The sequence below is a fragment of the Talaromyces rugulosus genome, chromosome I (genome assembly GCF_013368755.1).
Source record: "Talaromyces rugulosus chromosome I, complete sequence".
Taxonomy (NCBI): domain Eukaryota; kingdom Fungi; phylum Ascomycota; class Eurotiomycetes; order Eurotiales; family Trichocomaceae; genus Talaromyces; species Talaromyces rugulosus.
Window position 1 is genome coordinate 1779043 of NC_049561.1, and position 15258 is coordinate 1794300.

Below are 15258 nucleotides of genomic sequence, written 5' to 3' on the forward strand. Positions count from 1 at the left end.
CGCGAACCAACTCCCAGTCAACCATCTGACGTCAGGGCGCCACTATACGCAGGCTCGGGTTGATGCTTGCGGTGGTACAGCGGTACAGGCTAGCTAAGCTTCTCGGGGATAGCAACGAGTCTGCATTCGGGCGTGTTTGTCAGGAACAGCGTTGAGCTGAATTCAAAAAGGACGTTGCATCGCGAGGTGCAGAGTACATACAGCGTGCGGAGTTGACAAAAGGAAGGCGCGATGGAGGTTGTCCAGGGCAGGAGCGCCGTTTCCGTTCCTTCCGCCCTTGTCCTTCCGCGGGCGTGTCGGGAAGCCGCGATCCACGGAACCATTCCGACCCGCCAATCAGGGGCCGCTCATCGCAACCAGCGTAATAAGTTAAGTTGTTAACAACTTCAGTAGTACTAACTGACTGCTGGCGATCGGATAGTGCGAATAGAGCGATCGTCGAAAGGCATTGGGCTCATTGGAGGCGTGGAGCCACATTGTTGGCGTTGTCAGGAACATCGCCCCACCTGGATAACTCGTTGCTACCTGCTACTTACTACTTTGGGACGAAATGCAATATACATGTATATAGCAATTTTAATAGTATTATCATATTATCATATTATCATATTATCATATTAGCAGGATTAGCCCACCTTTAATTGAATGTTCTATTGTCAGATGACCCTACAGAGTATATAGTAGTACCATGTACCATATAGTCAGGAAACACGGTGGACCCGACGATCGGTGGGGCGCAGGCTTGATGCGGCTTTAAGCATACTTCCTCCTCTAACTTATACTACTATATAGTACGTAGCTGGCTGGGTAGATCGTGCCCCTAGTAGATCCGCATTCCTGGACCACCATGCCGTGGCCTGGCCCTCCATAAACAACTGCAGGCGATAGACAGATAGATAGACAGATAGATCAAGAAGCCGCAACTTCCAAAAACATCGCAGGTCCCAAGCCAGGTCCCCCCTCCAGGTTCAGCCATCCCCGCCGTGCCTGCCCGTGGTCCAGCCGTCCGGATTCAGCTTCGCCTTGTTGAACTCAACGTGACCTGCGGGGCTTGCCTCTACCCCAGATCTCGCGACTTCACCTGCCGCAGTCTGCATCCGGTCGCTCGCCGCTCGGTCATCAGCTACTACTTATACCCAGCATCAGTCTCCGCCTGCATCTGTCCGACTGTATCGTTAAGGTGTCGACTTAGCGGCTTCAATTGATTTGACCTGACCTGACCTCGATATCGCCCTGCCCACTATGATCTTCTCAAAGATCCAGAAGCCGGCCCTGGCGGCCCTTGCCTGTCTTTTGGCTGTAGCCCAGGCTGTACCTACAACGTGAGAGAGAAAAATGTCTTGTCGCTAGAGTTTTGCTAACCCTTTCAATGCCTGATACAGCCGTGTTGAGCCGCGGAGTCTCTCATTTGATTACAACAACTACAAGGTGCGAGGCGTCAACCTCGGAGGATGGCTGGTCCTCGAGCCCTGGATTACACCGTCGTTGTTCGAGAGAGGAGGCGACACCGCCGTCGACGAATACACCCTCACCCAGTGTCTGGGCAAAGACGCCGCCCACAGCCTGCTCTCCCAGCATTGGAACAGCTTCATCACCGCCGGGGATTTTCAGCAAATCAGTGCTGCTGGTATGAACCACGTTCGTATCCCCGTCGGCTACTGGGCTGTCTCGCCTCAGCCCGGTGACCCGTATGTCTCGGGCCAGCTGGACATCTTGGACCAAGCTATTGACTGGGCTAGAGCAGCCAACCTCAAGGTCATTGTGGATTTGCACGGTGGTAAGTTTTCTTTTCTGTCTCCTTTCTCTCAGTACACAAGATTGCTAATGATTGCAGCTCCCGGATCTCAAAATGGATTTGACAACAGTGGACGTCGAGGCACCATTAACTGGGACAAAGACCGTTCACACGTGAACGCCACATTGGATGTCCTCAGCTCCCTTATTAAGCGCTATGCTCCGCACTCGGATGTCGTCACGGCAGTGGAGGCGCTCAACGAGCCCATGACCGTGATGGGAGACTCTGGCGTCGACTTGAACAACTTGAAGCAGTTCTACTATGACACATGGGGCCGAGTGCGTGAGGTAAACCAAGACACTGTCCTCACTTTGCACGACGGTTTTCAGGATATCGATTCCTGGAACGGCTTCATGGGACAGAACTCGGGAGTCTGGAACGTCATGATGGACACCCACCATTACGAAGTCTTTGACAATGGACTTCTTGCCGACAACATCGACCAACACGTCCAGGCCGCTTGCACCTTTGGCAAAAACAAGGTCGGCCCCACCGACAAATGGACAATCGTTGGCGAATGGACCGGTGCCATGACCGACTGTGCCAAATACCTCAACGGCCGTGGCGTCGGCGCTCGATGGGATGGCAGTTATGGACAAGGAAGCTCTACCCACGGCAGCTGCAGTGGATATGCCCATGGCGAAGTCACCGCCCTGCCAGGCAGCGTCCGCTCCGACATCCGTCGCTTCATCGAAGCGCAGCTGGATGCGTACGAGTCGCGATCCGGTTGGGTGTATTGGACTTGGACTACTGAGGGTGCGCCTGAGTGGGATATGAAGCGGCAGCTGGCAGCCAATGTCTTCCCCAACCCGGTCACCGCACGACAATATCCTGGACAGTGTAATTAGGTTTTTTTTTTTTTTTTTGTTCTCTCTTTCTTGTCTTTCTCTCCTGCGTTATTGACTCGCTCTCTTTTTTTTCCCTCCTCCATTTGTTCACTCGGCTACTTGTCATTAGGAGTTAGTTCACTTTATCGTAGATTACATATATATAGTAATCGCACTGTCATTAGAATTTTGAATACATACGTAGCGCCCTCCGACCGCGTTAATGACATTGATTGATTCGCCTATAATGATCTAAAACGGGTATAAACTTGATGAATCATAAAACTGTCTCCTCTCCCCATTCCCCTTCTTCAATCTTCTCTCCACAAACGTTTTCTCCTTTTTTTTTAAAAGTTTGATTCTATATATTTATTGCCCAAGCAATATTCACAGAATCCCCAACGCGCCAAACGCAGTCAACACCTCACGATCAACATTCGCCAACCAGTCTGCCTGAAACTGCTGCTCGCCGCCACACGCATTGATAACTGCGCGCAACTGCTCCCGGATAAAGTCACGGATGTTGATTTGATGCACGACATCTGATGATTCCCATTGTCGTCGGCGCGCGCTCTCGGGTGGTTCGTTTTCTTGTTGAGTAGTGGTGTTTGTTTCGGTGTTGTTGTTGTTGTTGTTCCAGAAGATTAGATAGTCCTTGGCGTGTGGGTCGTTTGTTGTGTCTTCTTCTTCGCCACCTTCGGATAGTTCGGTGACGACGTCGGTCCAGACGGTGAGATAGGATTGGAGATGGTTTAGGAGGTAAGCCGGAGGAGGGGCGGCATTGTTGTTGGTGTTGGTATTGTTGTTGTTGAGTCCGAGGAGTTGGGTAAGGGCGAGGACGTGCAGTTTCTTTTGTGTAGCTAGGCCGATGTTGTCGTAGTGGAAGAACCATTCCGTCAAGAGCCATGACAGCGTCTGTTCCTCGGACGAAGCACCCGTAGCTGCCGAAATGGCCGATAGGAATATCCGTGGGTTGGCCAGGGCCAGTCGTGCCAAAACGCTAAAGTAGTCTGTTTCGAGAACGCCGTAGACATGAGATGTCTTGCGGTTAGGCCCCGTGGTCTGACTGGCCTCGTGCGCCGAGTGAAGCCCCTCTAATATTGCATGCAGAAACGAGCTGTCGAGAAGAGACTTTGCAACCACTTCGTACGAATTCGCGCTGCCGCCGTCGATTGTCTCGGTGGCCCGAATAACCATTTCCACCAAGTGAGGGACGATGCCGATCCGGTTGCGGGATGCTGATGATAATAATGCCTCTAGCGAGGCAAGGAATGGCAGCCGAATCCTGTCATTGAGTACCTCCTGAGGAGCGAGAAGAATATAGCTTTCCGCAATCTGAAGTGCTAGGGGTGCACTGTCTGTAGCCGCCTGAAAGATGGGGAACAGATTGGGGAGAAGAGACAAGACCTCAGCAGAAGCCGGACTGGGTGTCTGCGTGAGCACTGCTGCCCACAGCTCGAGGGCTTCTTCCAATAGATACACAATAGTTTCCTAGCTATATTAGATTCACTGAAAGAAAAAGAAGAAGAAAAACATACTGATTCTGGCTCGATCGAGTTCCTTATCAGTGGAAGCAGATCTCCATGGTACTTGACCGAGTTCCCTTTGAGCGCGTTCATCAGTGACGAGAGTAGAGTCAGGATGGCTTGCTTCATTAAATGTTCTTCGCCCGACTGTTCCCACAGCGGTGGCAGAAGAGACATGATCTGATCCGAGAATGGCAGAATCTAAAAACCTGTTAGTATTTTCTAAATGTATTTAAATGTCGTCAACCAAAGGAATTGCAGCATACATGGTCTTCCATCTTCACTACAGCAGTGCGCACTGTTTCCAACAGCGCCATTTTCGTTTCAGACAGCTCCACCTCTTGGATCAAAGTGAGCAGGTTTTGAAGAATCGGCGTGGCGTACGGTAAGAATTCCTGAGGCGAAAACTCAAACGGATCAAGGATGCTCTTCAGATGCCGACCTGCAGTAATACGAACTGCGATATCGTTCAAAGGATCCTCCTTGTTTGAGAGATGCTGGAAAACTTGGTAGATGAACTGCCGATTCAACTTCTCGGGCTGTATAGGCATCCATTGACCAATCACAATAGCGGTTCGTCTTCGCAAGACCTTGTAGCCCTGGTCATGGATTTGGACCTCTGGGATAAGCGTAGATTCGATGAATTCGTTAAAGTTCATGTGTTGCTCTAGGTTAGCTGCAGCTAAACCAATCGCACAATACAGTGAGTCTTTCATCAGAATGTCACGGTTTTGGGGATCTACCAATACCAACGTCAGCACAGAACGGAGATTGTCGTAAAAAAGGAATTGTCGTAATAAAAGTTCCGCTTCCACTCACTTGCAAAGGAATAAAAGACGTTTAGCAGCTGCGGAATGAGCAGACCCTTGAAATGAATTATCAGGTCCAAGAAAAGCTTCTCGGAGCATGCTCGGATAGAAAACTCCCACGCCTCGGATATCGTATCTTCTTTCTTCTCCCACTCCTCAGGCTCCTCTTCCCATTCTTGAAAGTCAGACTGGCGAAGTCGGAAGAATTTGGAAATGAGAAGTTCCATAATTACGACTACAAAGTCCTCGGTGAAAAGTTGGGACTTTACAAGCTCCACTGACTTGTTTCGTTCTTCTTTCTCTTCTGGCTTTTGGAGCCTGAATGTGTGTTGGGGGTAAAACGCCATCTTTGCACACGCGCGGATCAACAGCAATGCTTTCAAGCCAAGCTTGTCAATGAAACTTTTCTGCTCACTGTCCCCCGAGGTACCAGTTTCGCTATTCTGGAGGTTACTTTCTGTTTCGTATATTTCTCCAAGCTTCGAGACGATGGTCCAGTACGATTTGACCAGTGGAACGCAATTTGGCAGCAGCCCAAAATCTGCAGGGTGAGTTTTGGCCATCTCGACGTGAAGTTTTGATAGCTGTATAAGATGCTTCCCAATAAAACTGGTCACTTGAGAGGGCATGTTAGATCCCGATTGAAAAAATGCGAAGAGTTTTGTAAACTGATCGTTGCTAAGCTCCCAGAACCCTTGCACATCCTTGTCCCGGTTGGGATGCTCAAACCCAGCGACTATCAGTCGTCGCAGAACCTTGAAAGATGTCAAAGTCTGTTCGAGAAGCTCCGGCAACGAGACATCGCCAGTGCGACCTTGTTCCAACAGCACAGTCCAGCTATTGAATTTTTCAATGTATATACTGCCTAGCAAACGAAATATCTCAGGAGCCACTGATTGAAGGCTGATCCTAACTCTCTGCATTCGTGCTGTTGAAAGCTCTTTGATGATTTGTAGCAAAATGACAAGGGTTCGAGGAAGCTGTAGCGGATTTGAACCTGGTTGAGCAGCGGCACGGAGGGAGGAAATCAGGAACGGCATAGCATCGGGCCTTTGGAAAGATGTTCAATTAGCATAAATTTGCGGAACCGGGGTTATAAGAATTTACCATTCACTATTGGGAAACTCGTAACGCATGATCTTGGCAATCACCAATGCATTATGAAGAGCCAGCTGGGGAGACGGCTCAACAACACCAGCTTCGAGAGCTCTGCTCTTGAGACGCTCCCTATCCTCTTTCTTGATAGCGCTTCCCTAGGTTTTAGTACAACAATATAATAATCAACGAGTAGGATCACGCATACTTTGTAGCAGTCTTCCGCCAGTACTTGTCGACTCCATTCTTCAGCTGAATAATGGAAAGGTAACGAATCTCCAAGGGAAGTGAATTATCGAGAAAGGCTTCCTTGATAGACAGTCAGCAGGGGGGTGACAAAACGGAGTTGTGTTGATGAACCAACCTGAAGTAAGAGGTAAAAGCCATCCTGTTTTTCCCAATTCTGGAGCTGTTGTGTGCCAATACGCACTTGCTGTTGTGTCGAACTGGCTGCAGCTGCCAGAGCATTGAAGAGGTTCTGGGCAGTCAGAGGATTGGCCTCACCAGGCAGCTCTATGGCATTTGCCATGTTTTGGCAAAAGCCAAGACCCTGGTTAGTTTGTCGTAACCATGTAAAAGCAATTCTGCAAGTAGCGGGTAAATAATAGCCAAAAAAGGCTTTCCGAAATGCTAGCTTGAGTAGCTTTGGATGAGGAATGGGGAATTTCTCGCAAGGTGAAAAAAAAAAAAAACGGTCAACAGCAAACAAGCATCGTCACGGGCAATTCCCCGCGCATGATCGGCGGGGACCATCAACACGCCCGGATGATCATTGTTCCTGCCCTAGGGCCAGACCCTATCTCCGTTCCGAAACGGGAAGTTAGGGCTGTTTTACAGGGCTTGCCGCGATGAAGTCATCGGCAGATCACAGAGATGGAGCACGTCGAGAGTCCAAGGCTTCAATGTCTGCAATGTCATTATAACACACAAATAAAACCCAAAACAGGTTCTGCCTCCAGTTTTCAGTGGAAACGTTTGTCTAGATAGTACGTGTCGTCCGTCCGATCTCGACCTCGGTCAAGCCAGCATGGAGAAATGACATACCCATGATGTAGCATGATGCAACACTATAAAGTACTGTCAAGGGGCTTTCTCTGAACTTCTCATAACACATCAACTAATTTTAACGACGCTGCTCGCTTGCCACTTCAGAAGAAAAAAACTCAACATGTCGGATCTCTCAAACATGGCATATCAGGCCGAGCGAGACCTCAACAGCCATCAGAAAAAGACAGGATCTGAAAAACAAAGCGACTCAAGTAAGTTTTGCCTCCCTTTTGTGAGACGGCAACCAAGAAAAGCCCGGCTGAGACAATATAGCTCTCGAGTCTGGCGTAAACGAAAATGTTCAGAGAGACTTCCCAGGCGCCGATGTGCAATACGGTGAAAGGGCAAATTACGGAGGAAGCGAAACTAGGAAGATTCCTCCCGAACAGGGTGGAGATTTTGATGCCCGCGGAAGGTAAACCTACTCAATAACTTGTAAGAAGGCTGAATAGAGTCTAATCATTCTGGTCTAGGATGACTGAGAGTCGTCAGTTTGAGGGTACTGGTGGTCCAGAAGACAAATTGAAAATAGTTCAGGAGCGGCGCCCGGGTGATGACGGTGTTCCTGTGCAAAGCACCAACTTTTGAATCATCTTTGGACACAGCTGTAAATTGGGAAAGTGGGATAGGCATAGGCCTGCTTTCAGATTATGTGTATAATACATTGACCGCAGACAATGCTGGTTTGCATTTAAGGTAGAAAAGAATACCTCGCGTATGCTCTACAACATCCTACATGAGTGACTACCGGGTATAATAAAATGATTGCACTAAGACTACTCGTTAGTAAAATATTATTTTTAAGAGATCTGAATAAGGAATTACAATTTCTTTGGCATGCAGCCTTTTACCATCCATATACATAGATGGCTCAACTAAATTTTACCACCACCACTACATGAGACGGATTTTTGTCAGCAACATGACCAATCTTTCTCCACAAGCACCTAATAATGCTCACAGAGTACTAATTTAGAAGACTGCAAGGAAAGGCAAGAAGGCACTAACGGCGAGGGCAAGTTTACCCGTGGTGCCCGTGGAAGACGCGGCACCACTGCTGGTGGCGGCAGGAGCCGTGGAAGAAGTGGGGGAAGCGCCATCAGAGGTGCCAGTACCGGCCAATTTGGTGTCGTTGACACCAGTGAACCAGGTAGTACCGTTCCGGGAAAACGGGGTGCTGACGTCCTTTCCAGCATCAGTGTCATAGGGGACGGGGCTGGTGTAGTTGTAGGTGGGAGCCAGTTTGCCCCAGGTGTCCTTGACAGCCTGAAGAATACCGTGACCGGCAGAGCAGGTCTGGTTGCCGGTAAGGGGAGCAGCCCAGGTGGAGGAGTACTTGGAGTAAACGTTCTGGGAAAGAGGTCCAATGAAGCTAGAGTTGAGGTACAAGTTGCTGGTGTCAACCTCGTAGTTGGTGTATCCAGTCTTGTTGGACACGAGCTGGAAGATGTTGGCACCGCAATCCCATCGGCCCAGTGATGGAAGACGCCAGTTGGCCTGGACAGTGGCGAGGGAGGAGTAGTGGGTGTAGAAAGTGTCGTCAACGGTTCCAACAAGGTCCTTGGGGATGGCACCGCCAAGCAGGATGGAAAAGACCTTGTTGCTGATGGGGTAGTGCTCGGTCTCATCAAAGGTGAGCAGAATCAGAGACTCGTTCCAGAAGTTGGAGTGAGTCTCCAGCTCCTCGATGAATCCACGCTCCCAGGTTGAGGCAAAAGTGATGTTGGTGTCGTGGGCGTCATCAGTCATGTTGGGGGTAATAAAGGCCCACTGAGGAAGCTTGTCGTTCTTGATGTCGTCCCAGAGGTTGGTGAAGTTCTTGATCTGAGTCAACCGAGAAGCATTCGAGGCGACCGAGTCGAAAATAACCAAGGGGTTGTGCTTGCGAACATAGTCGTTAGCAAAGTTTTCCTGGTTGGAGTAGTTGAAGCCCTGGAAGCCGGGGTAGGGCGAGTGCTCCTGGTATTCACCCCAGGAAATCTTCTTGGTGTCGAGAAGATCAGCCACGGTAGAGACGTTTTCTGGGATTTGCCAGAAGTCGTCGTTGTCCAAGGCAAACTGATCGCCAGCAGCGGAAGAGATGTAGTTGGGCTCTGACGGGTGAGCAACGGCCCAGTAGTTGGTCAGGGTGATACCCTTTGAGGCCAGGTATTTCTGGTTCTCGTCACCAGAAGCGGCGCTGTAGTCCTATTGATCGCGGTGTGTTAGCTAGCGTCTGATGCCGAGCGGGATGGTGACCTACAATGTTTTCGAGCCAGATCTGGTAGAACTGCTTGAAGGCGACACCTTCCACGTTCGAGGTCGGCGACGAAGGCACGACAGTGGCCGCGGCCTGCTGGATCTGCGAGAGCGAAGGCTCCGAGGTGGTGGCCAGCTGGGCGACAGCGGCGCCAGCGGAGGCCAGCAACAGGATGGCAGACTGCATGATGGTCGCGGAAATGGGAAATCTCAGTCGACTGCAGGTGTTATCTTTTGAGGTCTTTGCGTGGGATGCAGAAAGAGGGACTGGAGAGACGGAAGGACCAGGCCCGGCGGACTAATATATAGCTACGATGCAACGCGACGCTCCTGCAGCACGTGGCAGGCTAGCAGCAGCGTGACAGCGGGCTTTCTGTTCCTCGCTTGCAGCTAGAAGCCTGAAGGTACGGATGATAATTAATCGCAATTGGCGCGACCGCAGAACAATCTCGCGAGCTCTCTCGACGGCGCGATAGATTGAAGCGCGCTGGGCTGAAGCCTGGCAGCGTCGCAGCGATGGCGGTTCGAGGAATGACAGTCGATGCACAGCACACGGTGGAGGGTCTGCGCCTGTGACTCGCCGGCGGTGCTCGCCGGGTCCCCACCTGCTAACGCCTGCCCTGTCTCGTAGACTCGTAATCATGACTCTGTTAGTTGGCTCAGTGCTACGATGCAGTATTAACTTGTTAAACGAGTGCTGCTGCAATGCAAATCCAGAGACCGCGATTGGTCTGTTCGAATCCTGACCGGCAAACCCGCATCACGCTACTCCGCAAAGGGCCTAGCCTGTCCGCGCTAATCCAAATAAGGCAGGAGCTAAACTCAATGTGCCGCATCCGTCCATCCGACCCAGCCACTAGCACTGCAGGTGAACACGCCGAAACGGCATAGCGCAACTTAAATCGGCGCTAAGAAGCTGCAATAGTGGGGTACGCTACCGGCATGCCCCACTTAGCTTAAGTTGTAGCGACCGCTTCTGGTCGCTCAGACCCAGCACGTGCCTCTGTCGACCACCATGAAAGGCACCTGCCCAGGCTGCCCCTCTCGCCGTGCCTTGCCGTGTCACATCGCGCCTCCTGCCATTGCCAATGCTTTTCTCACGTTGTTACGATAATAATACGATTAAAAGAGAGATTTGAGAGATTTGAAATTTTTTCCAGAAGCCTCCCAGCGAGGTTCTGCCCTGCTGACTCGCAGTTGATGCCGATGCCCCCACCCCGTGGAATGGAAGTGGAAAGTGGAAATCGAAGCTCGCGTCTTTCTCTCTCCGTGACGGGAATAGCCGTCATCCATGGCAGCTGCTGTCAACGACTGACTGTGATGCATCTCTCGTCTCGGCTCTCAAATACTTCACTGGCTGTATGTACGTCCCTGGGGCTGAAAGCGAGATTCGCATTGCCCATTTTTGACACTAAATCGCGCGTGAAATGTGAGCCTTTGAGCAATGGTACCTCGCTGACCAGTCGTCTTGTACAGAGTAACGACTCGTGACTCGAGAACATAGACATGCGGAGACAATAACGCTCTTGAAAGAACCGGCTTTTTGTCGCATTGAAGGGGGATTCTTTTCCTTTATTCGACTGGAAATCCGATTGCCTGTCCTCCAGTGGGGCAGACCAAGTGAAAGCTCTCATGGACAATAAAATCGCCCAGCAGAATGAATCTTCGTCCGAAATGATGCCTCCAGTTAACAGCGACCCGGTACCGACGAAAACAAGTCGGAAAAGGCTGTTCCTCCTCGTCATCATCTCCCTCGCGCTCTTCGTCATTCTTTCCATTGGGTTGGGTGCAGGCTTAGGTCTCGGGCTAAAACATGATGGCAAGAGCGTCTCTTCGAGTCCATCGTCGTCGTCGGCACCTACATCGTCGACACCGCCATCATGGAGACGTGATCCCTCAGAGTATATCTTGGATATGAACTCGTGGGACATTAATGCGCCACCGACCACACGCCACTTTGACTTTACAGTTTCGGAGATAGAAGGATATCCCGATGGTGAGCTGTTTGAAACGCGCGCGCTCTACGTTTCGCTATGCTAACTTTCTTCCTCTAACAGGCGTTCTCCGATCTTTGTACGTTGTAAACGGGCAGTATCCAGCGCCATTGGTCCGCGTAAATAGAGGCGACCGGGTGCTGGTGAACGTGACAAACCAATTATCGGCAGCAGTGACCTTCCACTGGCATGGACTTTATCAGAATGGGACCAATTGGATGGACGGCACTGCTGGAATCACCCAATGTCCAATTCCGCCTGGCACAAGCTTCTTATATAATTTTACCGTGAACATGCAGTATGGCACTTACTGGTATCACTCGCATTATAAGACACAGTACATGGACGGTCTTTTTGGACCTTTGATTATCCATGCTCCGGAGGAAGCTAGCTACCGGGAGATGTATGATCATGATCATGTTGTGCTTCTGAATGATTATTATCATAACATGAGTGCCACGTATGTGGACGACTATCTTGCCCCGGGCAATGAGAACAATGAACCAGTCCCCGACAATGGGCTAATCCAAGGGGCTAACTACTTCAACTGTTCCACTTTAGACCCTAGTCATGGACATACATGCTATCAAAACTCAACCCGCGCCCAATTTAATGTCCAGCAAAACCAGCGATATCGGTTCCGCATCATCAACGCCGGTGGTTTTGGCATGTTCCAGTTCGCAGTGGACAATCATACATTGTCTGTTATCGAGGCAGACTCTACCATGGTCGAGCCTCTCGGAGTGAATCGGTTGGATATTGCAGTTGCTGAGCGTTATTCTGTCGTTTTGAACGCGAATCAGTCTGCGAATAACTACTGGATTCGTGCAACAATGGACACGTACTGCTTCACTACCTCAAACCCAGTACTCAATACCGCAAATATCAAAGGCATCCTCAGCTACACGAACGATACTTCAGACCCGGTTTCCGGTGTTTCAGCAGAATGGCCAGGTGAAGACCCTAATGTACTCTGTGTGGACATGAATACTACTCTCCTGGTCCCTGCTGAACCACAGCAAGCACCAAAGGCCGATCTCTTCTTCAGTCTCCAGTTTGCTTTCTCAATCAGAGAGTATGCTTTAGATCGAGCTTATATCAACGGCTCAACCTGGTATCAATCTGAAACCCCCACCCTCAATGTCGTGGTTCCAGCACTTCAGGCTGGTAATGCCACTTTCAATCAGACCGGAGTCGCTTCAGGTTACGGGCTATCCAACCAATACATCATAGACCTGCCCAACTACGCTGTGGTCGATGTTCTTGTGACCAATTTTGACGACTCTTCGCACCCATTTCACCTCCATGGACATCAGTTTTGGGTCATAGCAACTTCTGAAGAGCAATACTTTGACTACAGCGCTTACGACTCTTTTAACCTGACCAACCCGCTCCGTCGAGACACAGTGATGGTCGACTCGTTTGGGTGGACCTTGATCCGCTTTGTCAACGATAACCCTGGTATGTGGGCATTTCACTGTCACATTGCCTGGCATCTCGAAGCGGGATTGTTGATGCAATTCCAATCACGCAATGATATCATGAAAGATTGGACAATTCCTGACGATGTACGAGGACTTTGTAATGCCTAGATTTTGTTATAGCCTTGTCACTTTTGTGCATAATACCACAGTATATAGATATTTTTCATAGATTATTACTTTAAATTTCTCATGTTGAATTATTATTTGAATCGCCGCAATCGACGCATTGGGTCACGTGGAGACGCTGGACCTCGGCCCGGCGCGCGGCAACTGGCAGTCGCATTGATCGTGTCTCCCCGGAAAGCCAAGTTCCTTCTCTCCAATCGACACTGTCGTTATCTGCGTCGTTAAACAACTATGGTGCAGCGATGACTTCTGCGAACTTCGCCGCCGCCCAAAGAAGGGTGCTCGAGCGGCGTCGCCTTTTGGAGGCAGAAGCTCGTACCCGTTTGGCGGACCAGCAACGTGCGTCGCGCGTCAATCCTGCGACACTCGATCGACTCCCATATCCCCTAAATCGACTTTCTAGCTCGGGGGTACATGCCTGGAATCAAATTCAGGGGCGCGAAGGTACACGGCCGCAATTCCGAGTCGGTCAGGTTGATGCGGAGCTCTTGGATGAAGAGCTGCTTGGTCTACTGAATGGCCAGGTTGGAGAAGCCCTCAAGTACTTTGGGGTATGTGCGGAACTTCTGTCTGGAAGACTTTTCTTGTCGTTTTTATTTCTAACATCTTTTTTTTTTCTCTACTAGTCTCATATCCGTGATGATTGGTCGTCCGAAATCCAACTAGCTCTCCGCGCGCTTCTATTCAAAATTTCCATATGGGATCACAACGCTTCATATGGAGCTGCATTGCAAGGTCTTCAGTATGTCGATAGCCGCAGCAAGTCGCTCATACCACCATCGCCAACAAAGTGGCAAAAGTCGCTTTATGGTTTATTCACTGTCGGCGGACGGTACGCATGGGAAAAATGGGAAAACTGGTTGATTGACCGCGAAAATGGCTACGAAGAGGTATGAAGAATACTTTTATTATTCATTTATTTATTTTGCGGATGAACTAATTATTACTAGCCGTCGGGAGATATCCGCCTCTTTTCTCGAATCACAAATTTAGTGTCAACCTCGCATTCTATTGCAGCCTTTGCGTCTTTCTTGGTCTTCCTTGTCAATGGACGGTATCGGACATTGATTGACCGAATTCTTCGAATCCGACTTGCCCCTCCCTCGAATCAAGTCAGTCGTGAAGTCTCTTTCGAATATTTAAATCGCCAATTGGTCTGGCATGCGTTTACGGAGTTTCTCCTGTTTCTTCTTCCTCTTGTTGGCATCAGTCGCTGGCGACGCTGGGTGTCCCGGGCTTGGAAAAAGGCGGTCACAGCAATGAGAGTTTCAGACGATAACGATACCCCATCCGAGAAACAAGGGCAGCTTGCATTCCTTCCGGAGCGCACATGTGCCATTTGCTACAATGAACAAAACCCGGCGGCGACGTCAGAGGCTGATATTCTTGGGGCCTCTTCAGGTGGTGTCATTGGGTCGGCCCAAACAGATATCACCAATCCGTATGAGACGATTCCGTGTGGCTGTATCTACTGCTTCGTCTGCATCACCGAGCGGTTAGAAGCCGAAGAAGGAGAAGGCTGGATATGTCTGCGCTGTGGCGAGATTGTCAAGCAGTGCAAACCATGGAATGGCAATGTGCTCGAAGAAGCTCCGCGTCAGTCTACAAGCGGGAAAGTTGTTGGATTTGCAGTCGCAGATGAAACTGTGGAGGCACAACCTAGCGAGGAGACGGCGTTCGATACGGACCGTGAGGAAGTCGACCGCTTAGCTCATTTTGAAGCAGATGACGATACGCTGCACGGCTCAAACACATGGTCTACAGTCGAACGCGAACCCTTGGATGAGGACAATTCGAATGACGAACCGGCCGAGTCAAAGTAATGTGTCTCGGCGTCGATAAGCCAATGCAATTAATACGCCTAAACATTGATCAAAATGGCATTTTTATGCCATTAATAAAACAAAACAGACGAGTTCTCTGGATCTTAGCCAGGCGTGAACTTCATAGCCAACCGAATACGACTGCTGTATGGCATATCAAGCATTAATGGCTATAATCATTATTCCAAGCCGTGGCTCGCAACTTTGCAGAAAGACCTAGACTTGGAAAGAATTATTCAGGTTGACACAACACGTCGCCTAAACAAGGAATGGTGAAATATTATTCTCTAAACAGCGACACTCGTTGTCAGTGTGCTGCTATGAGCTAAAATGGATTTCGGCTGACTTTATTTGCCAGTCGAGCACTTGTCAATAATAGAAGCGTCCACGCTATGCATGAAAAAATGAAAACTGATTATATCTAAATGACTTTGCGAGATTCTTTCAGTTAATTTGCTCCTGTTCTATAGTGTTGTCGGATTAGTCAAGGTGTC

General features: G+C 49.8%; 5 protein-coding genes across 5 annotated transcripts; 3 read left to right on the forward strand and 2 right to left on the reverse strand.

Moving 5' to 3' along the window:
- Positions 1-1242: 1242 nt before the first annotated feature.
- On the forward strand, positions 1243-2643 carry TRUGW13939_00600 (uncharacterized protein; the record flags this gene model as incomplete). Its single annotated transcript, XM_035483807.1, has 3 exons — positions 1243-1322; positions 1383-1777; positions 1835-2643. The coding sequence occupies 3 exons, from the start codon at positions 1243-1245 to the stop codon at positions 2641-2643; spliced, it is 1284 nt and encodes a 427-aa protein (XP_035339700.1).
- A 366-nt stretch (positions 2644-3009) lies between these two features.
- On the reverse strand, positions 3010-6581 carry TRUGW13939_00601 (uncharacterized protein; the record flags this gene model as incomplete). The annotated part of the gene is made up of 7 exons (XM_035483808.1): positions 3010-4113; positions 4161-4349; positions 4415-4887; positions 4968-6007; positions 6065-6205; positions 6261-6361; positions 6417-6581. 7 exons carry the CDS (start codon positions 6579-6581, stop codon positions 3010-3012), a joined length of 3213 nt encoding a protein of 1070 aa, XP_035339701.1.
- A 639-nt stretch (positions 6582-7220) lies between these two features.
- TRUGW13939_00602 (uncharacterized protein) lies at positions 7221-7687 on the forward strand (the record flags this gene model as incomplete). Its single annotated transcript, XM_035483809.1, has 3 exons — positions 7221-7311; positions 7373-7514; positions 7573-7687. 3 exons carry the CDS (start codon positions 7221-7223, stop codon positions 7685-7687), a joined length of 348 nt encoding a protein of 115 aa, XP_035339702.1.
- Positions 7688-8071: 384 nt separating this feature from the next.
- TRUGW13939_00603 (uncharacterized protein) lies at positions 8072-9524 on the reverse strand (the record flags this gene model as incomplete). The annotated part of the gene is made up of 2 exons (XM_035483810.1): positions 8072-9286; positions 9342-9524. The coding sequence occupies 2 exons, from the start codon at positions 9522-9524 to the stop codon at positions 8072-8074; spliced, it is 1398 nt and encodes a 465-aa protein (XP_035339703.1).
- Positions 9525-10969: 1445 nt separating this feature from the next.
- On the forward strand, positions 10970-14764 carry TRUGW13939_00604 (uncharacterized protein; the record flags this gene model as incomplete). Its single annotated transcript, XM_035483811.1, has 5 exons — positions 10970-11333; positions 11395-12792; positions 13182-13492; positions 13568-13831; positions 13892-14764. The coding sequence occupies 5 exons, from the start codon at positions 10970-10972 to the stop codon at positions 14762-14764; spliced, it is 3210 nt and encodes a 1069-aa protein (XP_035339704.1).
- Between the last annotated feature and the right edge of the window lie 494 nt (positions 14765-15258).